The 24722-nt window shown below is 41.9% G+C and overlaps 1 protein-coding gene across 1 annotated transcript in view; it reads left to right on the top strand.

Annotated features, from left to right (window-relative positions):
* The first annotated feature begins 587 nt into the window (after window positions 1–587).
* The window catches only part of ppm1g (protein phosphatase, Mg2+/Mn2+ dependent, 1G), a 44345-nt gene continuing 20210 nt past the window's right edge, over window positions 588–24722 (top strand). Inside the window, exons 1-4 of the mRNA XM_072580350.1 lie at window positions 588–1102; window positions 15148–15217; window positions 16493–16578; window positions 22426–22552. Coding sequence (XP_072436451.1) covers window positions 992–1102; window positions 15148–15217; window positions 16493–16578; window positions 22426–22552 — 394 coding nt within the window. The 5' untranslated portion in view covers window positions 588–991. The remainder of the gene's footprint in view (window positions 1103–15147; window positions 15218–16492; window positions 16579–22425; window positions 22553–24722) is intronic.

Genomic DNA, 24722 nt, shown 5'->3' with positions numbered 1-24722 from the left:
CCTCTGCATCCTCGCAAATGCAGTCACATGCTTAACCGCACATTTCCCTCATTACTGTCAGCCGGACTGACCCGACAAATCATATTAAGCTACAAACAGCTCTAAACGCAGAGAGCTACGCCATGTAGAGGTCTCTCAAGGAAGCTTCCGGTGAGGGCGAAATCCCGCGCTCCGCCGACACCAGTTCCAGGAAGTGACATAGGAGGCCGCCATGGCGTTTGAATGTCACGTGGCCCGCGGTTGCCTTTGGCCTTTCCACTCCCCGTCGTTTTGTCCCTCCAGCCCCCCCACCCATTACCTTTTCTCAAATAAGGATTAAAATTGGTTCGAAGTTAGTCAAAGTTCTCGGCACTGCCGGGGATTAAGATCCATTTACAAACATTATACAATCCTAAGGGATTGTGTGAGAGGAAGAAATCCGAGCTTTCGTCTCTTGCTCGTTTTTTTTTGTGCCGGGGGAGGAGGAAACCAAGAGAGTTAACTTCTCTTCAGAAAAGGTGGGGGTGGGGGAGAAGGTGGTTAGTGCAAGGTTTTGTTTTCGTTCCCTTTCTGCTGGGCAGACGCTGGGCCCGAGCCCGCTAGGCCGCGGTTACCCTGGTGACCAGCGGTTGGCGCGCGCCGACTCCCCTTCCCGCCCCGCCCACACCCCCATCACGCATGCGCCTGAGCCGCGTCTCCCCACCATCCCCCTCCCCTTGAACCTCCCACCCAATACACACTCTCTCTCTCTCTCTCTTCCCTGTCAGAGTGCTCCACCAAGCATCGTTTCGCTTGTCTCTCCGGCCCTTCTCTTCCTCTTCCTCTCCAGCGGAAAAACAAAAGGCGGATCGAACCCCATCCGCATCCTCCACCACCCCCCCCCCCCCCTTCTCCAATCCCGCCTCTCTTTACCACCACCTTCTGGAGCAGGTAGTAGTAGTGGCGGAGGAGGTACTGCTGCTTGGAGGAAGAAGAAGAAAGAGGAGGAGGAAGGAGGGGGGGAAGCAGCAGTATGGGTGCTTACCTGTCGCAACCCAATACAGTGAAGAACTCCTGCGAGCAATGCACCGACAGATACAACTTTGGCGTTTCCGCCATGCAAGGTTGGCGGGTCTCCATGGAGGTGAGTGAATGAATCCACACGCACAACACGCGTTATCAGCAAAGGGCCTTGTACTGTGGGCTTCGCCCGTTCCTGCGCGGATTTCTCGTGTGCCTGCGTGTTTTTTGCTCAAATACCTTTGTGAAACCCTTCTCGCGATCGAGGCGATTGTTCGTTTGTGTTGGTTTGCACTCGGTTGTGAATGAATGATCCCCCTGCGTGTGTTCGACTCTGAATCAATGTAAATCGCTCCGAAGAGCAAGTCCAGTGATACCTCGTGGAGGAAACGCAAGAGGCAACACTTCGGTTTGCAAGAGGCATGTGTTCGGTTTAAGCAAGTGTTTGATCAAAAAGTACGTGGCTTGCTGTACTCAAAGCGTTCAGATTGTGTTGAAAAAGTTGTTTCGTGTCTCCCACGTACGTTCGATTTGAGTGAATGAAGGCAGGATCTAATGTTCGAAGTATTTAGGAATGCACAACTTTCAAAAATTGATATCGGCATCTTTATGCCAGATATTAATCCATAGCATACTTTCTAGCATTCTCTGCTGTTTTCAGATTGCACTTTGTGATCTGTGTAGTGAAACTCTTCATTGTCAATCACTCAAGCATGATCAAACTGCCCACAGTTCACAGGTGAGCACTTCATTGATATCTCATAACCTGCCACACTAAATCCTACTGGAGAGGGCAAAGATTATAACAACCATAATCAAAGATGGTTGTCATGATTCTTACTTTTGGGCTTCTCATGGAAGATTACTTCTATTTCACTTCTCATACCTGCCTAACCACCTGAGTTTTTCCAACTGTGTTCTTGTTTCATATTTTCAGCATCTGCAGTATTTTCCTTTTGGGTAAGTGTGCTATGATAGAAACATAGAAAAAAATAGGAGTAGGCTATTTGGCCCTTCAAGAAGACTGTACCATTTAATATGATGTAACTCCATTCTCTGTTCCTGCTTTCTCCCCTTACCCTAACAGCTATATCTAATTCCTTTGTGAAAACATAGAATCTTTAAAAATGCAAAGAGGAAAAAATGAAATCAAAAATAATAAATATACTGAGCCTGATGATGGATGTTTTTTCAGTAGAATGATTGCTACAGATTTATGTCAATAAGTAAGGTTAAATAATGCATCTGACAAGTAGTCGAGTGTAAAATAAGAAATAAATGACCTCCACACTAGATCAATACAATTATGATTTGAAAGATAAAAATCTGGTCACAAAGCTTGACTTATAGTGTATACTTCATACCTGAAAGGGCTGTGAAGTTTTTAATTCTATTCCAATCATGTCTGGCTGTTGTTTGCAGTTCAGTTTAGTGACCAACTTTGGAAATAACTTAGTTTATGTGGCTACACCATGAAATGTAAAGGTGATGTTCTACAAGAGGGAATTCCTACTGACTTGCCTGTTCTGGACAGCAATATGTGGTGACTATAAATAATTGTTTTGTTAACAAAAACTAATTTGAGTACAGCATTCATTGACAGTGTGATTCAAGTAAGGGGAAGGTGCAGATACAATGGTAATGGTAATCTAGCAAACCAGAAACCGGGGTTAAGGGTGTTAGGACATTGGTTCAAATCCCACCACAGTAGCTGGTGTAGCTTAAATACTGTTATGGAATTGAAAGCTAGCCTCAGTGCTGGTCATCAACTGTTATAAAAATCCAACGAGTTCACGAATGTCTTTTGGCGAAGGAAACCTACTGTCTTTAACCGGTCTGATCTGCAGTTGACTGCAGAGCTGCACATATGGTTAGCTCTTAACTGCTCTCTAAAGTAGCCGAGTTAACCACTTAGTTTTTGGCAACAAATACCTTGCCGTGACAATCATAAGTATTGAAATTTTTAAAAATGTTTTGCTTCTTTACAATCTGGTAAGTTTTCAGTTTGGGCACTGACTGACCAGATGAAGTTTATCAAATAACTGTGTCAGTAGAATTTGTGAAAAATGCTCAAGTACTCAGGAAATGTGTATAAAGCTTTGCAACTCCACCTGATAAATTATCTCTGTAGATTGCAGTGTTCTGACAGAAACAGTTAGTTTTTATTTTTGTTCATCTCGTTCGGTGACTTGAATCAACTGGGAATAGCCGGAATTGTGATCTCCTCTTCATTTTAACTCATTGTTCAGTTTCAACTGTCATTTCAAATTATCTAGTAGTTTCAACTATTGAGACAGGATATCAAAACACTAATAGTTAACACAGAAAATATCAAAGCAACTAATGTACCACACTTCGTTGAAAGTTTCAATTTTTTTTGTCATTTTGTAGAGCCCTATAAATGTTAATAGCTCACCAGAGCTTAATGCAGGGGAAATTGTGTTGGTAACATGATTTGGTTATCACCATCCATTTCCTCAAAGAACTGGATATTAGAACTGTGAAATTACTCCTACCTCCATTGACAGTCTGCATCATTTGTTTAAGGTCTCTTCTTCACAATTGCACCCACCAAGAACAACAAGACCAATTTCCACTTTGCTTATGTTAGGAGTTCTTTGTCACTGCCAACATTAAGGTCAGCACCTGTCTGCTGGATGTCTCAACAGGCTGGTCGAGGTTTCTTTCTTCAGCGTTAGTGATCGTTGGCTCTGTAAAATATAACTGCTTCACTACTGGTGGTGTACATTTATAGTGTTGAAAGCAGTTGGCAATGGATTTTGCTTTTATTTGCTGTCACTTTGTGTAAGCCACACATTTTCCAGCTTGGAAGATAATGTTTCTGCTTGTTAGTGCTATGCTTCAGTTAGTGATCTAGCAGTTACTGAAAAGAGCACTAGTTTATCCACTATTTTTTGCTCAAGTCCTTAGGAAACAAAGTATTGGATTCTTTTGGATTTCCAATCACTAACTGTTTCCTCTTTCCCTGATATGTTGCTGTAAATCATGATGAGCTACTGCTTAGTTTTCTTGTCCCTTCCTGTTTAAGCATTTTTGTTTTTGAAAGGAACATACAGCTTTACAAAAAAAGGCGATCTTATTGCGTATAATGAATTAACATTTCTGGAATTTTAACATGCTTGCAGTTGTCGGTGCTTTCTGGGGAATATTTCCTGCCACCCCTGATGGGTCTGTGCTCAATTATAAATTGTTTGATAAGTGGCTGTCACATTGTGCACAAAAAGGATCCCTTCTAAATTCTTTAGCAAGTTCCTTTGGCATTTTCAGCAAGATGGGTTCAGTGATCCTGGTGTATTAGCTATCTGGCCTGCTTCAATTATATTGAATGAATCACCTGAACATAGAAATTAGGAGCAAACCATTTGCCCCATCGAGCATGAGCTGCGTTCAATAAAGTCATGACTAATGTGATTGTACCTCTAACATGACATTGCCACCCACCCCCACTAACCTTTAAGAAAACAATTCTGGGACATGGCAGTGGAACTCTAGAATCCTAACCAGGGGGCTGCCAGGGGGTCAAACAAAATAAGTCACCATCAACATTCAGTTGGCATTAACTAATCATTTGAAATAAGTCATACTTGAGTAAGTGTTTTTCAGGGTTGAGAGGGGGGAAATTGTTTGCACGTTTTCAGTTTGTATTGACAAACCTCAGATACTCAAATCAGGCAACCCCAGGTAGTGTGCTTCACTAAAGGGCAGAATTCAGAAAAGCTTAAATAAAATACTGCAGCGATTTATACACTAAAAATGTTTGCTGTCTTTGGAGGAAATTTGTCCTCTGGATATGTCTCTGCTTAAAAATAATCTTAGATAAATGGTACATCACTGAAAAACATGTATGTTTAATAGTAATTTTATACCTTCTTAAACCAGTGTGGACTAGATCCCTGCTCATGACTGGTATTTGATCCCATTCCTAGGATGCAACGAAATAACTAGTTTCATAGCAAGAACAAACTTGCATTGGAACCTATTTATTTACAACCAATTATGAGCAACATTCAAATTCCAATGAAAGAGCATTTCTGTCAATTGAGGAGGAACAGAAATCTGTATGTAACAACTTTTATTTGTTTAACGTTTTTGTAAGACACGTTCTGACCAGGATGAATGCAGAATAAAATGAAAAAAAATTAGACAAGTTCACAGGACAAGTAAGGATGATCTGTATGTCAGTTCTGTTTACCCAAGAAATATCCATCAATATCAGTCTTGAAAGCTTCAATTATTCCAGTATCCATAACCTTTCTTGGGAAAATGAGTCACATTTCTGCAATGGTGTGAGAAATATTTCTCAATTTTATTTCTAAATTATCTAGTTCTAATTAATTGTCTACTTCTGAATTTCCTCCATTGGACAATGTATTTCTACTTCACGTAACCCACCATGAATCACTTGATTAACCACCTCTACTGATCCTTGAATGGATTATTATTTTCTGAGCTGGAATCAGACTGCAAAATCTAAATTTATTCGACATGCATCTTGGAGTAAGTGCATGCCAAAGTGCACTGGATATAAATTCATTGCACCAGAAGGCAAGTGTTTTGCAGCCAAAACTGACATTAAATTCTGCAGGACTTCCTTCAAGTTATTGTGGTGTCTTACACCAGGAATGATCCCCAGAATTCAGGGACTTGGTGATGATGTCATAGCATGTGGCCTTGTCACTTGTTCACCCAAATGTTGAAAAACTATAGTTTTGTTTGTATCATGTAAGTATTAGCATTACTTCCATAGTTTACAATCTTAAAGCAACAAAGCTTAATTTTTTTTTCTCTAGATCATGAGAAACTTCACCTTGGTTAAATCTATTTGGTTAATACACCACAATTTTAGTACATTTGTTTGTCATTTTGACACTGCTCACATGTTTACATTTGTTTGATCAATCCAGATACAACAGAAAAATCTGATCTCATTAAAACTGTAAATTCAGTTAGATGGTTGCTTTTTGCACCCAAACCCAATAACAGTTACTCAGTTCACGCATATCAGGATGTTTGCCAATATCTGCTTTTTCATTGCAACACATTTGCAAAACAAGGTTGTCTTTCACTTTGAGTAGCACAGGAATTCATTTGATGCTTAAAAGCTTTTTGATTCTACTTTGACAACTTTAGTTTTCAGTACACAGTTGTCAGGTGGTATTTTCTCAACATTTTTTTTGTAATTAAACCCATCAAAGCAACACTTCAGACACTGCTCATTGTGGTTTCATGCGTTTGGTTATCAACATCTCCTATTTGTTTCAGAATTATAAAACCAGAAAATCAGATGTAATAGCACTAGCTCTAGTATCCTCATTTCTTCCAAACTGATGAAAACATTCAATTGCCACGCATTGATAAGTCATCGGATGTCTCTCTGTCATTGTAAGGTTTGATTTATATTCTGTCACCCATGAATCCATAAACAGCTAGAAACTGCATCTGAGACAAGCTGACCACCAAACTGAAACTAATCAGATAAAGCAGCAAAGCATGCTGGTCAGAAGTGGGCAAAATTATATATAAGGAATGTGTAATATGATTTCATAAAAATATGCACAATTGAGGGTATGAAGAAGGGAACTGGAATCCCAGGGTTTATTAAAAGGCAATTGTAGTTGGAGTTGCAAATAAACTGTTGCAACTTTTTAAACACATTACAGCTAGGAGTAGAACAGCAGCCAGGATTTATCCTCCGTATACATTATAAATGTATAGCTCCTCATTATACAACGCAAATTACCAATGCCTTATTTATTTTAAACAACATGTTTGGACCTACTATGATACCTCACGGGCAAGTCAGACTTGAACCCAGACTTTCTGACCTAGAGGTAAGGACACTGCGCTTATGCCATAAAATTGTTAATATATGCTTTTGAAAAACCAAATTAAAAAAGAAATACCATATTTATACTCCTGAGAACCATTTAATTCAATCAAATTAAGCCAAATTAAAATGTAACACCCCGTAAAGGGCACTATACAGATAAATGTGGTTTTGGTGGATATAACACATTCCTGCCCCAATGATACCTACCAGTTGTGGGAAGCCTCAAAGTGCCTGGACAACATTCGCTCCCACTCCAAGGATATCCAGAAACAATTATTTTTCTACTTAACCAGTTTTTCCTAATGAACCTGTTCAGATATGTTATTACAACCCTGTGAAGCAATTGGGACTTGAACCCAGGCCTCTTGATCCAGGGGTAACCGCGTTGTCACTGCACCACAAGAGGGCCTGGACTTTAATACAATCCCTACAGTATCGAGGCAGGCCATTCAGTCCATCAAGTCCACACCTGCTCTCCGAAGAGCATCCAACCAGACCCTTTTTGTTATTATAATTTGATTTATATTTAATTAACCTGTTCAGAGATGTTATTACACACTTCTGGAACAGGTAAGACTTGAACTCAGGTTTCCCCTGTTCTGGGCAGGGATGTTACCACTGCACAAGAGGGCCTGAACTAGTTAAAAATGTAACCTATTTTTCTAATCAACCTATTCAGAGATATTATTACACTCCTCTGGTGGAACTTGAACCTGGGCCTCCTGGACAGGGGGTAGCGATACTGCCATTGCACCACATGAGGGCCTGAACTTCCTTTTTTTAATATTAAAACAAGTTGTTATTCAGTTGATCCACACCATCTTTAGACACACTGACTTAATCCATACATTTAACAGTGACTCTGTTAGTGGTTTCCAAATCTCTGTGTGGGCTGTGAGGTGCTTTGTTTTTAAATTGTTAATTTGTGCACATCAGTGTCCCAAAACAATAATGAAGTTATGGACAGGAAATTTAACCATATTGAGTAAATGTTATATATTGTCCAGAAAACTGGGACGATTGCTCTATGAAATGTGTGTGCTTTTAACGAAAGAAACATACTGGAGATTCTGTGTTTCAGATCTGCAATGAATAAAGTGTTACTGTGAAACATAACTACAGATATAAATTACTTTCCTGATAATCCATCGGGGAATGATTAACATTCATTCTTCCTCATTAAATACTAGAATTATCCTTTTAGTCTTATCTCTGCTTGTGTTGAAAAACCTCTTCAAAATCTAAATTCTTGATCATGTCATTTCCCCAACATCTCTCTACTGTGATTGTTTCTATTTGTCTAGGATCTTTCTACTTGGCTAATTTCCTATTCTCTTTTAAGTTGGTTCTAGTTCATTTTACTTGTGCTTTGTCTCAGTGTATCTTTCTGCTGTCTCCTTTTTTGTCCTGATTCTTTGGACTTCACCTTCCAAATAAAAAATAAGGAGTGTCCCAAACGATAATGAAAGACTGTAATAAAAACTACATCGCGTTGTATTGTGCAGTCTAGATGTCATTTGCATTTCTGTGTAACTTCTGACAATTATAATCCTTGACATCTTGGCTATCCTTATCTGAATTTTTAAAAATTAGTATATTGATGTATTCTCCAAGTATCCACACGAATGTAAATGGAGGGATACATGGGAGTGACCAAATGCAAGTACAGTAAAATTTCAGATTCGCTGTGTGGGAATTATCTAAACCTGCCTTAACACATTATTATTAGAAGGATGAAAAATTGCAAAAATAATTGTATTGGGCAGTTCAAAGCATCTCATGAATTAAAATGATGTTTACTTGAATTGAGGAAAAGGCGTTGAAACAAGAACTTCACAGACAATTAACTGCTAGATTTCTTCTGTGAGATGTGGGCCCCTCTGCAGTTGCTTTTTCAATGTCTGTCAAAACGTCAGAAATGGGGATATTTGCTGTTGTGGAATTAGGTTTGCTCACTGAGCTGGAAGGTTCATTTCCAGACGTTTCATCACCCTACTAGGTTACATCTTCAGTGGGCCTCAGGCGAAGCACTGCTGATAGTTCCTGCTTTCCATTTATATGTTTGGGTTTCTTTTGGGTTGGTGATATAATTTCCTGTGCTGATGTTATTTCCTATTCCCTTTCTCAGGGGATGGTAGTTGGGGGTCTAACTCGATGTGTTTGTTGATAGAGTTTGTTTTTGGCATGCCATGCTTCTAGGAATTCTTGTGCGTGTCTTTGTTTGGCCTGTCCTAGGATGGATGTATTGTCCCAGTTGAAGCGTTATCCTTCCTCATCCATATGTAAGGATACTAGTGAGAGAGGATCATGTCTTTTTGTGGCTAGTTGGTGTTCATGTATCCTGGTGGCTAGTTTTCTGCCTGTTTGTCCAATGCAGTGTTTGTTACAGTCCTTGCACAATATTTTGTAAATGACAATAATTTTGATTGTTGTTTGCATAGGGTCTTTCTAGTTCATTAGCTGCAGTTTTTAGTGTGTTGGTGGCTTTGTGGGCTACCATGATGCCAAAGCGTCTGAGTAGTCTGACAGTCATTTCCGAGGTGCCTTTGATGTAGGGGGGAGAGTGACTAGGGTTTCTGGACGTGTTTGTCAGCTTGTTTGGGTTTGTTGCTGAGAAATCGGCGGACTGTGTTCATTGGGTACCCATTCTTTTTGAATACACGGTATTCCTCTGCTCTGCATAGTTCCTCTATGCTGCAGTATGTGTTGGCTCATTGAAATAATGTTCTGATGCAGCTTCATTTGTGGGTGTTGGGATGATTGCTTCTGTAGTTCACTGTTTGGTCCGTATGTGTTGTTTTCCTGTAGACGCTGGTTTGAAGTTCCCCATTCTGTTCACTCTACTGTGACACCTAGGAATGGCGGTTTGTTGTTGTTTTCCTCCTCTTTAGTGAATTTTATGCCAGTAAGGATATTGTTGGTGGTCTCGAAGGTTTCCTCGAATTTGTTTCGTTTAATGGTGACAAAGGTGTCATCCATGTAGCGGACCCAAACCTACACCCAAAACCTCAACCTGAGCTACAAATCTTCTCAAAACCTGCTAATATTTGCTGTTGGTTGCACCGTTCATTAAATGTCATGGTTCTTTCATCCTGCTGTTTAGGGCTTCTCAGTCTGCCCACATGCAAACAAATCTGAGTAGCATTCAGGCCTGGGATGAAATGTGGGACAAATGTTACTTGCCGTTTTAGTAGAAGGGTATGGCCATCTCCAACAAGAGGATCTAATGATCTTTCAGCATTCACTGGCATAATCACTGAAGTCTCTGCAATCAACATTCTGTGGGTTAACTTTGGCCTGAAACTGAATGTGACAGTGGCCACAAAAGCAGTTCAAAGACTGGGAATTTCTATGGTGAGCAATTCATAGAAACACAAAATAGGCACTGGAGTAAATCATTTGAACAGGGTAACCTGGACAAGTGGTACAACATTCAGAATGATCACAGCTGATCATCAAACTCGATACCCTACTCCCACTTTCTCATTATATGTTTTGATCCCTTTAACCTGAAAGAACTGTATCCTTTTTGAGAACCTTCAATATTTTGACCTCAATCAGAGAATCCCACAGGCTCTTCACAGGGTGAAAAAAATCTCTCCTCATTTCAGTCCGAGTTAGAAGGTATGCGTTTTGTAGGAGTTCATGGTGGTGTTCCCATGTGCTCGTTTCTCTTGTCCTACTGGGTGACAGAAGCTGTGGTTTTGTTTGACATTACGGAAAGAGGCTTTGTGTTGCTGCAGCACACCCTATGTATGGTTCATAGCGCTGATCCTGTGTCAGTGGTCAAGAGAGGGAATGTTTAATAGACAATAGGTGCAGGAGTAGGCCATTCTGCCCTTCAAGCCTGCACCACCATTTAATATAATCATGGCTGATCATCCTTAATCAGTATCCTGTTCCTGCCTTATCTGCATAACCCTTGATTCCACTATCCTTGAGACCTCTATCCAACTCTTTCTTAAATGAGTCCAGAGACTGGGCCTTCACTGCCCTCTGGGGCAGAACATTCCACACAGCCACCACTCTCTGGTGAAGAAGTTTCTCCTCAACTCTGTCCTAAATGGTCTACCCCGTATTTTTAAGCTGTGTCCTCAAGTTCGGCACTCACCCATCAGCGGAAACATGTTTCCTGCCTCCAGAGTGTCCAATCCTTTAATAATCTTATATGTCTCAATCAGATCCCCTCTCAGTCTTCTAAACTCAAGGGTACACAAGTCCTGTCGCTCCAGTCTTTCAGCGTAAGGTAGTCCCACCATTCCAGGAATTGACCTCGTGAACCTACGCTGCACTCCCTCAATAGCCAGAATATCTTTCCTCAAATTTGGAGATCAGAACTGCACACAATACTCCAGGTGTGGTCTCACCAGGGCCCTGTACAGCTGCAGAAGAACCTCTTTGCTTCTATACTCAATCCTTCTTGTTATGAAGACCAGCATGCTATTAGCCTTCTTCACTACCTGCTGTACCTGTATGCTTACCTTCATTGACTGGTGTACAAGAACACCCAGATCTCTCTGTACTGCCCCTTTACCTAAATTGATTCCATTTAGGTAGTGATCTGCCGTCCTGTTCTTGCCGCCAAAGTGGATAACCATACATTTATCCACATTAAACTGCATCTGCCATGCATCTGACCACTCACCTAACTTGTCCAGTTTACCCTGTAATCTCCTAACATCGTCCTCACATTCCATCCTGCCACCCAGCTTAGTATCATCAGCAAATTTGCTAATGTTATTACTAATGCCATCTTCTATATCATTATGTATTGTAAAAAGCTGCGGTCCCAGCACTGATCCCTGCGGTACTCCAGTGGTCACTGCCTGCCATTTCGAAATGGAGCCGTTTATCACTTCTTTGTTTCCTGTCAGCCAACCAACTTTCAATCCAAGTTAGTACTTTGCCCCCAGTACCATGCACCCTAATTTTGCTCACTAACCTCCTATATGGGGCTTTATCAAAAGCTTTCTGAAAGTCCAGGTACACTACATCTACTGGATCTCCCTCGTCCATCTTCAGAGTTACATCCTCAAAAAATTCCAGAAGATTAGTTAAGCATGATTTCCCCTTCATAAATCCATGCTGACTCTGACCTATCCTGTTACTGCTATCCAGATGTGTTGTAATTTCATCTTTTATAATAGACTCCAGCATCTTTCCTACCACTGAGGTCAGACTAACTGGTCTATAATTTCCTGCTTTCTCTCTCCCACCTTTCTTAAAAAGTGGTACAACATTAGCCACCCTCCAATCCGCAGGAACTGATCCCGAATCTATCGAACTTTGGAAAATAATCACCAACGCATCCACGATTTCTCGAGCCACCTCCTTCAGTACCCTGGGATGTAGACTGTCAGGCCCCAGGGACTTATCAATCTTCAGACCTAACAGTAGAGTACCACTCAAATGGATTTCTTTACCATGGATGTGTTGAGTTTGAAAGTTGTTGGAGTCGTATTTGTACTTCTCTTTATATGAAAGCAAAATCCATGAATTACCTGAAGGCTAAGGAGGATCAAGTTATTTGGAAAAAGGTCAAATCCTGAGGACCTGTACAAATTTGCAGAATCAGTTTCTCTGCTTCATTTGCATTTTGAAAGAAAAGTCCTTAATGGACTGAGCAAACAAGTTTGTCATCTATAGTTCATTTCATTATTGTATGTATTTGCATGTCATTCAAAAGATAATTTGAAGATATTTATGCTGTGAGGACTAAAACTGTTTGTCGTAATTAGGACAACTGAGGTAGTTGACAAAATGGCAATAAAACCCGTCCAAAGGCTGGGAATTTCATGATAAGTAATTCATTATAACTCAGAATATGGGAGTAACAGTGGGCCATTGCTCTTGATTTTTGTTTTGCAAGGAGGTAATCTGTTGAAGTGTTCACCATTTCCCCAGACCTCCCCCTCACTGAGGACAAACATTTAGTCCTCAGCAAAGGCCTCACCTTTATTCCTCTATGCTCCCAGATAAATAAGTTTGACACACACTGCGATCTTGAACATTTCTTCCTCTGCATCCAGGCTGACTTTTTCAACCAGGACACCCGCCTGCCCAGCCACTGAGAACTCCTTCTCCTGCCTCCAACACACCCTATCCACCTGGACACCCTGTGCTGGCCTGTTACCACTCCTTGACCTCTTAATTTCAAACTGTCGCCGTGACATCGACCAGCTCAACCTTCCACCCACTCCAAACTCTCACCCTCACAAAGCACAGCCCTCCACTCCCTCTGCTGCAACACCACCCTCACCCCAAACCCGCAAACCAGGGTGGTGCAGTTGTAGTCTGGCTCACTAACCTCTACACCACAGAGACCAACTTGCAGAACCACCTCCTACTGCCCCCTTGATCACGCCCTCACCTCCCATCACCAAACCATCATCTCCCAGACCATCCACAACCTCATCACCTCTGGGGATCGCCCACCCACAGGCTCCAACTTCATTGTCAGTCAACCTCGCACTGCCTGATTCTACTTCCTTCCTAAGATTCACAAATCTGACTGCCCCAGTCGACCCCATGTCTCAGCCTGTGCCTGTCTCACTGAACTCGTCTCTTCCTACCTCGACACCGTCCTGTCCCCCTTAGTCCAGGAACTCCCCACCTACATTTATGACACCACCCAAGCCCTTCTCTTCCTCCAGGATTTTTGTTTCCCTGGCCCCCAACGTCTCATCTTCACCATGGACATCCAGTCCGTGTATACATCGATCCACCATGACGGTTCTCTCCAAGACCTCCATTTCGTCGTCTCATGCTGTCCCAACTAGTACCCTTCCACCCTCATCCGCCTGCTGAACTGGTCGTCACCCTCACCAACTTCTCCTTCAAATCCTCCCACTTCCTCCAAACCAAAGGGGTAGCCATGGGCACCCACATGGGACCCAGATATGTCTGCCTGTTCGTCAGATATGTGGAACAGTCCATCTTCCGCAATTACACTGGCACCAGCCCCCCCCATCTGTTCCTTTGCTGCACTGATGATTGTATTGGCGCTGCCTTGTGCTCCCACGAGGAGGTTGAACAGTTCATCAACTTTACCAATGCCTTCCACTCCGACCTTAAATTCACCTAGACGATTTCGGGTACCTCCCTCCCCTTCCTGGAACTCTCCAGCACCATCTCCAGTGACCGACTAACCACAGACATCTACTACAAGCCCACAGCTACCTAGACTACACCACCTCCCGCCCTACCTCCTGTACAAATGCCATCCCTTATTGCCAATTTCTCTGCCTCTGCCGCCTATGTTCCCAGGATGACCCATTCCACCATAGAATCCCAGATAGCGTATTTCTTCCATGATCGCAACTTCCCTTCCCTTCCCACGTGGTTGACGATGCCCTACAGCACATTGCCTCCAACTTCACGCTCCAGAGCCCTTGAACCCCGCCCCTCCTAACGCAACAAGGACAGAACCCTCCCAGTTCTCACCTGCCACCCACCAACCTCTGCAGATGTCGCATTATCTTCCACCACCAAAGATATCTTTCCCTCCCTAAACCTATCAGTGTTCCGGAGAGACCATTCCCTCCACGACTCCCTTGTCTGGTCCATGTCCCCCACCAGTCCACACACTACTCCTGGCACCTTTCCCTGCCACCGCAGAAAGTGCAAAACCTGCGCCCTTACCACTCCCCTCACCTCTGTTCAAGGCTCCAAGGGATCCTTCCACATTCTTCAGAAATTTACCTGAACCTCTACCAATGACATCTACTGCATCCGTTGCACTTGGTGTGGTTGTCTCTACATCGGGGAGACAGGACGCCTTCTTGCAGATCGTCCCAGAGAACATCTCTGGGACACCGGCACCGACAAACCCAACGTCCCGTGGCTGAATGCTTCAACTTCCCCTCCCACTCCATCAAGGACATGAAGGTCCTGGGTCACCTCCACCGCCAAATCGTTACCACCTTATGCCTGGAGGAAGAATGCCTTATGTTCCACCTTGGGACCCTGCAGCCACACAGGATAAATATAGATTTCAACAGTTGCCTCATTTCCCCCCCCCCCCGACCTATCACTTTCATCCACCTATTGCTTTCTCAGTTAACCCCCCCCCCCCCCCCCCCCCCCCCCCACCTCAATTTATCTCTCAGCCCCTGCCCACAAGCCTCATTCCTGATGAAGAGCATATGCCCGAAACGTCGATCCTCTTGCACCTCGGATGCTATGCTTTCCCAGCAGCACACTTGGCAGTAATCTGTTGAAGGTAGCAAGTTTCTGAATAAATGACGCTTAATGGAACGTGGAAGGTCATTGCTCAGGTAATTGTACAAATTAAAATTTATTATGAATTTGTTTTTCAGGATGCACACAACTGTATCCCGGAATTGGATGAAGAGACTGCAATGTTTGCAGTTTATGATGGACATGGAGGTAGGAGAACATGAGTGCTGGAAGTCATTTCGCTTACACATTCGTTTATTTAAGAGTGTGCTTATGTGAGCATGGGTATTAGTATTTCTTTTCACTCAAAATGGGTTATAATGAACGTTTGCAGCCCTGCTCTCCAGTTTCACCTGAAAATTGCAGTTCGTCTTGATTCCCTATCTGCAAGATCACACTAAGTTGATTTGTTATAGTCTGCATTGGTTGATACAAACTTGAAAATGAGTTGTTACTGTACTTGAAGCATCATGACAAGACACTTGCTAAGCCATTCTTCTGCTGTTGTAATCTCTCGGGGAGACACGAGAAAAGTATAATTTGGAAAATTCCTTTCTGCCTAGCCCAAGTAATTGAAATATGCCTAAGTTTGTCTGTATTATTTTTTTCTTTTGTCACTTGCTTGCAGCTCTTCAATCAGTACTGTACGTGGTTAAACACAGTGCATGTCTTGGGATTGATTCTTCTACCTTTATCCATCTTATGAATTGGGCTAAACCACCAATGCACAAGAATTTTCTGTGATACATAAGTGGGTGTCTTGCACATTGCAAGACACCATCATTTCAAGTTGTTATGTAACAACCTTTTGCTGACAAGCCAATCGACTACTTTAAGCAGTCGTAATGATTTACTGTTTGCTTTATTGAATGTCAGTGTTTGCAAATAAATTTAAAAAGTTACTCATTTTATAGGTAGTTTAAGTGAAGTGATTTTGTGCTTGATACTTTGTCTCCTGATTGACTGGAATCTTTATAGTTTCAAGTAACTTTCAAAACAGCTTTATATAACATAGGTTAATATCCTGGGCTCGTTAATTCAGTGTTGTTGGAAGTGGAAAATGTAATGGTTCAGTTTATAACATAGAAATTTCAGGTCATCTGTACAAATAAAATGTTCAGAACTTAAATGCTGAAACCTGGTGGTTTTGATCTGTTGCTAAGCCCATGCATACTCGTATTGCTGTTAATTTCTGTGAAATTGTTCATCTATCGTTCTAAAAATTGACTGTTAGCTAATTTTTAATATTTTGTAGCTGTAAACATGGAATTCAAAAATTCAGTTGTTTGAGGAGCACCGGTTTGAGACATGCCGGTGTTTGACTGGGGTGTACAAAGTTAAAAATCACACAACACCAGGTTATGTCACGTTGTCTTCTTCCAACTCTCATCTACTGTGTATTTCCTCAGTCACTGTTGAATTCATGTTTTCAAGGAATAAATTATAAGTTGGTCTGAATTCATGTCCTGAATTTGCTTCTTCCAGGTGAAGAAGTGGCACTGTATTGTGCAAAGTACCTGCCTGATGTTATTAAGAACCAACAGGCCTATAGGAATGGAAAATTGCAGAAGGTATGACTTTTGGACTTGGAAATTATATGGTTGACAGAGCAAAGTATTCATCAATAGACTAGGTCAGATATAAGATAAACCATCTGGGATGCTTGATTTCTGGAAAGTTGGTTTCTCTCAATTTAACTTGATTTTGATGCCAAATTCTAAAAACACAGGTTTTTCCCTGACTCTCAGTAAAAAAAATGCTGAGAGAGAATAACTTGTGGTGCAGATTCTGGGAAAATGAAGCTGGATTTGATACATTTCTGGAACATGCACAGATACCCTCCTAGAATCATACAGTGTGGAAACAGACCCTTCAGTCCAACACATCCATGCCAACCATATATGCTAAATTAATGTACTTCCATTTGCCAGCACTTGGTCCATACCCCTCTAAACCCTTCCTATTCATCTACCTATCCAGATGTCTTTTAACTATTGTAATTGTACCAGCCTCCACTGCTTCCTCTGGCACTTTGTTCATACACACACCAACCTTTGTGAAAAATTTGTCTCTCGGGTCCTTTTTTAAATCTTTCCCCTATGCCCTCCAATTTTAGACTCCCCTATCCTGGGGGAAAAAAACACCTTGGCTCTTCACATTATCCATGCCTCTTATGATTTATGAACATCTACAAGATCACTGTTTAGCCTCCGAAACTCAAGGGAAAAAGCCCCATGCTATTCAGTCCTTCTCTACACCTCAAACTCTCAGATCCAGGCAGCATTCTTTTTTATTTTTGTAAATAATTTTTTTGAGAAAAAGGGGTTTTAAATTCTTTACAAAATCACTACAAAGCAGTATAACCACCTTATAACGACAATAACAGTAAACAAACTACTACTTTACTCCACAAACCACTGAGGAGAGAGAGGAAAAAATCTACAAAAACTACAACTAAATAAATAACTAATAAAAATCTAAATTAAACAAAGTTAAACCAAAGTAAATTAAATTACATTCAGTTAAGTTAGCACACTCAGTGCAATCCAACCAAAGCTCCCCGCCACCAGGAACATCAGTAGGCAAACCGTATTTGTTCGGGATTCTTCCTGCCGGGGACCCTGCACCACTAAACATAGCCCTCATGGCCACACAAAGGCACTGACCAATATAGCTGACGTTCTGTGTCTAAATAATTCAGAAAAAGTTGCCATGTTCTGTCAAACAGTTCCGTTTTCTGGTGCACCATACTCTTAAGGAAATCCAGGGGGATGTGCTCCATAAATAATCTACACCTCCCCAAAAGTCCCAGGGGATTCTCTGACACCCATATCACTATAATGTCCTTCCTTGCACAGAATGAAAGAATATTAAACAGTTGCTTCCCATGCATGTCCAAAGAAGGGAGATTTAGCAAGCCCAAAAGGAGGGACACCAGATCCACCTTAATCTCAGTCCCCAAGACCCACTACAAAACGCACTCTATGGCACCCAACTATTTTAGAGTCATAGAGATGTGCAGCACGGAAACAGACCTTTTGGTCAAACTAGTCCATGCCAACCAGATATCCTAACCTAATCTAGTCCCATTTGCAAGCATTCTGCCCATATCCCTCTAAACCCTTCCTCTTCATATACCCATCCAGATAACTTTAAGTGCTGCATTTGTACCAACCTTCACCACTTCCTCTGGCAGCTCATTTGATGCATGCACCATCCCCTGCATGAAAAAGTTGCCCCTTGGGTCTCTTTTAAATCTTTCCACTCTCCCTAAACCTGTGCCCCCTCTAGTTCAGGGCTCTTCTACCACAAGGAAAATACCATGTCTATTTATCTTATCCATGCCCCTCATAATTTTATAAATCTCTATAAGGTCAGCCGTCAGCCTCCAATGCTCCAGGGAAAAGAGTGTCCGTCTCTCCTAATAGCTCAAATCCTCCAATCCTGGGAACATGCTTGTAAATCTTTTCTGAACACTTTCAAGTTTCACAACATTCTTCCAATAGGAAGGAGATGAGAATTGCACACAATATTCCAAAAGTGGCCTAACCAATGTCCTGTGCAACCACAATATAGCCTCCCAACTCCTATACTCAATGCTCTGATCAATATAGGAAAGCATACCAAACGCTGCCTTCACTATGCTATCTACCTGCAACTCCACATTTGAGGAACTATGAACCTGTACTCCAAGGTCTCTTTGTTTAGCAACACTCCCTAGGACTTTACCATTAAGTGTATAAGTCCTGCTCTGATTTGCTTTTCCAAAATGCAGCACCTCACATTTATCTAAATTAAACTGCATCTGCCACTCCTCAGCCCTTTGGCCCATCTGATCAAGATTCCGTTATATTCTGCAGTAATGTTCACTGTCCGTAACACCTCCAATTTTGGTGTCACCTGCAAACTTACTAACTATACCTCTTATGCTCACATCCAAACCATTTATATATATGACAAAAAGTAGTCGACCCAGCACCAATCCTTGTGGCACACCACTGGTGACAGGCTTCCAGTCTGAAAAGCCACCCTCTGTCTTCTACTCTGAGCCAATTCAGTATCCAAATGGCTCCTTCTCCCTGCATTCCTTGAGATCTAACCTCGCTAAACAGTTGGCCATGAGGAACCTTGTCGAATGCCTTATTGAAGTCCGTAAAGATCACGTCCATCGCTCTGCCCTCATCAATCGTCTTTGTTAGTCCTTCAAAAATGAGACATGATTTCCCACGCACAAAGCCATATTGACTATTCCTAATCAGTCCTTGCCTTTCCAAATATATATAAATTCTGTCCTTCAGGATTCCTTCTAACAACTTGCCCACTACTGATGTCAGGCTCACCAGTCTATAGTTCCCTGGCTTGTCCTTACCATCTTTCTTAAACAGTGGCACCACGTTAGCCAACCTCCAGTCTTCCGGCACCTCACCTGTGACTATCGATGAGACAAATATCTCAGCAAGGAGCCCAGCAATCACTTCCCTGGCTTCTCAGAATTCTAGGGTACACCTTATCAGGTCCTGGGGATTCATCCGCTTTTATGCATTTCAATTCATCCAGTACCACCATCTTTATAATATGGACATGTTTCAAAATGTCACCAACTATTTCCCCACATTCTCTGTCTTCCATGTCCTTCTCCATAGTAAAATAAAACATAGTCAAGAAAGAACCGACTGTACTCACTACTGTAGCAGGGTTACACTTAAAATCTATGCACTTATCTGTTCCTGTGCTGTGAGCTCTTCCACACAGGTTCCTCCAAGGTCAACTGTGAATTTCGCTGTTTGTTAATTTTTCCTATATGCCCTCCGTTGTCCAGAGATACATGGATTCAAACAGCAAAGGCAATAACTGTGCAGATTCACTGCTGTGTCAGTTAGGAGTGCGGCAGTGTCGGTTTCTTTGTGTTTCTCTCTCCCTCACTGACCATGTGGTCGCTGCCTATTTTCCTGCTTCCTCCTTTTAAACATGTTGTTGTTTTGATCTTTTTACCCCAAAGTTTCAAAGCAATGCGACATCATATAAAACAGTATATGTTGCTCCCAGAATTCAAGGAAATCACCTCCAACATTGAAAATACCTCAGAAAAAAGCAGCAGCTCTTACAGCCACAGGTTTTTCCCCGTCTTCCATCTTGGATTACCCAAAATCATCTTCTGAATCCATTCAAGTTTAACAACATCTTCCCTGTAGCAGGGAGACCGGAATTGAAGGCAGTATTCTAAAAATGGCCTTACCAGCGTCTTAACACGTCCCAATTCCTATACTAAGTGCGTTGACCAATGAAGGCCAGTGTGCCAAGTGCCACCTTCACCACCCTGCCAACCTGCAACTCCACTTTCAAAGAACTGTGCACTTGTGCACCCATGTCTTTTTGTTCAGTAACACTCCCCAGATGAAAGCATTATGCAGGAAGTATCCAATTGTGTTGCATGTGCATTATGACACTTTTTGTGCAAAGGGGTGGGAAGAAGTGGAGTTATTTAAGGATTGGGAATTGACTTGAACAAATTTCTTAAACTCTCAGTTCATGACAAATATCAGGACCTGATTGTAGTAATCTCCTTTTAGTTTGTTGACGATAGTTTTGCTTCCCTCCTAGTTTTTTGAGGATGCACTTCGGGTATTTGTCTCAACTTTGATTATGCTGAATGTTAAGAAGGTGGCTGGGTTTACTAGCTTTAGGGATTTGGGTTTGACTTTTGGCAAGTTTTAACTGTCTAAATGTTTGGACCCAGCGTCAAAGTGGAAAACCCTTGCATTCCCTGATGTTGCGAGACCTTGTCTTGAATGCAGTGTAGGTGATAAAGGAATGGATTACCTGAGCAGTCAACTCTTATGACACAAAGGAGGGGCAAGAAACCAAACTGGTGCAGGTGGGAGTAGTATGTAGTCAGACAATCTAAAAGGGAGGAACTGATACTTTTGAGCAAATGTGAAGGAGCATGGTTTTTTAAGCCTGTAAAGTCATTTGTCCAACATTTTTCAGTTCTGGCAGCTTCTTATTTGTTCCACCAGGTGATGCTGAAGAGCTATGTAAACTCATTGAGGGTGGCCTCAATATCGTTGTCAATTTAAGAAAACTGAATAATTTACACGTTTTCCCCCTTACTCTGAGTGAAGCACTGTGTGTTTCAATCCCAAGACCAGTGTTTTTTCTTTTGTAACTTTTTGTCCAAGCATAACTCGGTAGTGCTGTAGGAACGTGACACCATTTCATGTCTTGCTTTATAATGCTGCTGTGAAATGTATTGGGATAGTTTGTCACGTAAATGCACTTATAGTTGTATAGTTGCTGTCATGGCAGTTTCCAAAGAACGGGCACATTGTTTACAAGGTTTTTGTTTCTAATTATTTGGAAGTCAGATTGCAGCTGTAATATTATCTACTCCCAGCTTGGAATTATTTAAGGCTTCTGTCATTTGTGGGGGAAAAAATACCTTTGAAAGCATTGCTCCATTTTTTGTTACAAGTGAATTTTTTGAAAAACTGCATTCTTCTAGTTAAGAAGTCAACACAGCATTGAAAGATCTTGGATTTATGTGATGCCTTTTACATAATAGCTGATCATTATTATTGACAAAACAGTGATGACTGTTATTTCATGATCTATAACATCATCTGTGGGCACACAAACAGCCAAACAGATGAATAACCAATTTATTGTTTGACTGCTATTGGTCTGAGGGTTGGAGTTGGCCCAGATATGAGGGGACTTCTTTGTTTTCAAAATGAAAGGTCGTTACTGTCCACTTTGAGGGATCGTATGAGGCGAACTGCAAGTGTAAGCTTTTATTTCGCTGTGAAATCTAGAGTTGATCTTGAACATCAGCCTTCTAACACAGTGGCAATTAAATCAAGTTGATGCTACTTGCTCACTACTATCCCCTGAGTTAACTGTTAATAGTGAACAGGAGTAGTTTGTGTTGAATTTTGGGTTGTTCTTTTTAAGTGTAATACTCCAAAGAGGTTCCATGAGAAGCAGTTATGGTTTGAGTACAGGTTTTGTGATTTTCCTCTTCCAGTGCAACCCCATGTCCAATTATATTCACTATTCTTTTTCTTGTGATTAGTATTCAAAACCCCTAACAACATTAAGATGGAGCAGCACAGTGGTTAGCACTGCTGTCTCACAGCATCAGGGTCCCAGGTTCAGTTCCAGCCTCTGGCGACTGTCTGTGGAGTTTGCACATTCTCCTAGTGTCTGCTCCAGTTTCCTCCCACAGTCCGAAGATGTGCAGGTCAGATGAATTGGCCATGCTAAATGGCCCATGGTGTTAGGTGCATTAGTCAGAGGGAAACGGGTCTGGGTGGGTTACTCTTCGGCGAGTCAGTGTGGACTTAGTGGGCCGAAGAGCCAGTTTCCACACTGTAGAGAATCTAATCTAATCTAATTTTTTTTACCTTTTTGAATTCAAGGCACTGGAGGATGCCTTTCTGTCCATAGATAGCAAGCTCACAGAGGAGATGGTAATCAAGGAACTTGCCCAGATTGCAGGCCGACCTCAGGAGGATGATGGCGAGAAAGTTGCTGACGAAGATGATGGTAAGCTGAAAGTAATCTGATTTTAAGTGGAATGGGACCTGATTACACACAATTTAAATTCCACAAAAAGTGATACCCTATTGCAGTCATCTGCAGGATCTCTTGCTAGCCATCCGCTGTCCTGACTTGGATATGCGTCACCATTTCTTCATTGTAAGAAATCCTGGAACTCCCTCCGTTAACAGCCATCTGAGTGCCACCATTACCACATAGACTACAATAGTTAGTGAAGGCTGCTCACCAACACCATCTCATGCAAATTGGAATCAACAATAAATGTTGATCAGTGCCCACATCCCATAAAACAGATAAGTGGATTGAATTGAGTTCTGTTTACTGGTTGGTCAGGGTCCAGAATGCATGAACAATGTAAAGAATTCAGTTTTGATTGGGTGCCTTGTTATTTGATTTAAAGCAAACCAGTTGTTCCCTAGAAATGAACAACTGATCATAATTGTATTTTTATTCTTGTTTTCTACCATGTCATTAATCCTCCCTCACTACTATGCATCTTGTATGTCCCTGTGCAGTCATCTTTATATCCTATTCATAACTTACTATATTTATCCAAGTTTGTCGTCAGCAAATTTATATGGTATCCTAGTCTCAGTCATTTTGTTTTTACTTCATTTGTGGGATGTGGGCATTATTGGCTGTGCCAGCATTTATTGACTATGCGTGATTGCCTGATGGAGAGCTGGTAAACCCATAATGCCATTCGGGAGGAAATTCCAGGATCTTGTGACCCATTGACATGAAGGGATGATGATATATATCCAGTCAGGTTGGTGAGTGCCTTGGAGGTGAACCTGCCGTTTGTGGTGTTCCCATGTACCTGCTGCCCTTGTCCTTCTAGATGGACGTGGTAATGGATTTGAAAGGTGCTGTCTTGGGATCTTTGATTTTCCACAGTGCATCTTATACACAGTATACCTTGCTGCGATTGACCAGTGACTTAATGTTTGTTGATGTGTTGCGAATCAATCTGGTTGCTTCGTCCCAGGTAGTGACAAGCTTCTTCAGTGTTGTTGGAGCTAAACCACATCCAGGCATGTTGAGTATTCTGTCACATTCCTGACTTGTGCCTTGTTGATGGTGGACAGGCTTTAAGGAGTCAGGAGGTGAATTACTTAACTGCAGTATTAATAGACTTTGATCTGTTCTTGCAGCCACTGTGGTTAGATTGTCTCTTATTTGAGATGATCATTGTCTGGCATTTGTGTGGTATGATAATTCCCCCATTTCAGCCAAAGCCTGGATATTGTTCCAATTCTTTTTGCATTTAGACATGGAATGTTTCAGTTTCTGAGGGATTGCATATGGTGCTGAACATTGTGCAATCATCAACATTCCCACTTCTGACTTTATGATGGAGGAAAGTCCTAGGATGCCACCTGAAGAATTCCTGCAGAAATCTCCTGAAGCTGTGATGACTGGTCTCCAAACGTATCTGTCTTCCTATATGCCAAGTATGACTCCAACCAATAGGGAGTTTGCCCCCCCCGATTCAGATTGATTCTGGTTTTCCTACAGCTCCTTGATGCCCTACTTGGTCGATGCCCCACTTGATGTCAGGAGCTGTTACTCACCTCCCTTCTGGAATTCAGGTTTTTTGTGTTTGAATCAAGGCTGTCATGAGGTCAGAAGCTAAATGGCCGTGGCAGAACCCAAACTGGACGTCTGTATGCAAGTGCTGCTTGTTGGTCCTGATAATGACATGTTCCATCACTTTACTGATGATCCTAAGTAAACTGGGGCAGTAATTTGTCCATACCTGGGCTATTGCATACATTGTTGAGAAGCTGCCAGTGTTTTAGCTGAATACAGGACATACCTGGGATATTGCATACATTGTTGAGAAGCTGCCAGTGTTTTAGCTGTACTGGAACAGCTTGTCCACTGCTGCAGCTGTTCTGGGGCATAGCTCTTCAGTACTGTTGCTGGAGTATTGTCGGGACTCGTAGCTTTGCAGTATCTAGTGTCTCCAACCATTTCCTAATAACACGTGGAGTGAATCAAGTTAACTAAATAGTCATCTGTGATGATGTGGGCCTTTGGAGGAGGCAAGATTGATCATCCACTGTACTTTCATCTGAAGATTGTTGCGATTATGTTCAGCCTTATCTTTTGCTCTGATGGGGATATTTGTGGAGTCGCCTCCTCCAGTAAA

This window comes from Chiloscyllium punctatum, chromosome 11 (genome assembly GCF_047496795.1).
Source record: "Chiloscyllium punctatum isolate Juve2018m chromosome 11, sChiPun1.3, whole genome shotgun sequence".
Taxonomy (NCBI): Eukaryota; Metazoa; Chordata; class Chondrichthyes; order Orectolobiformes; family Hemiscylliidae; genus Chiloscyllium; species Chiloscyllium punctatum.
Note: the sequence above shows the minus strand (reverse complement) of the source record. Positions and strands in the feature narration are given on the sequence as shown.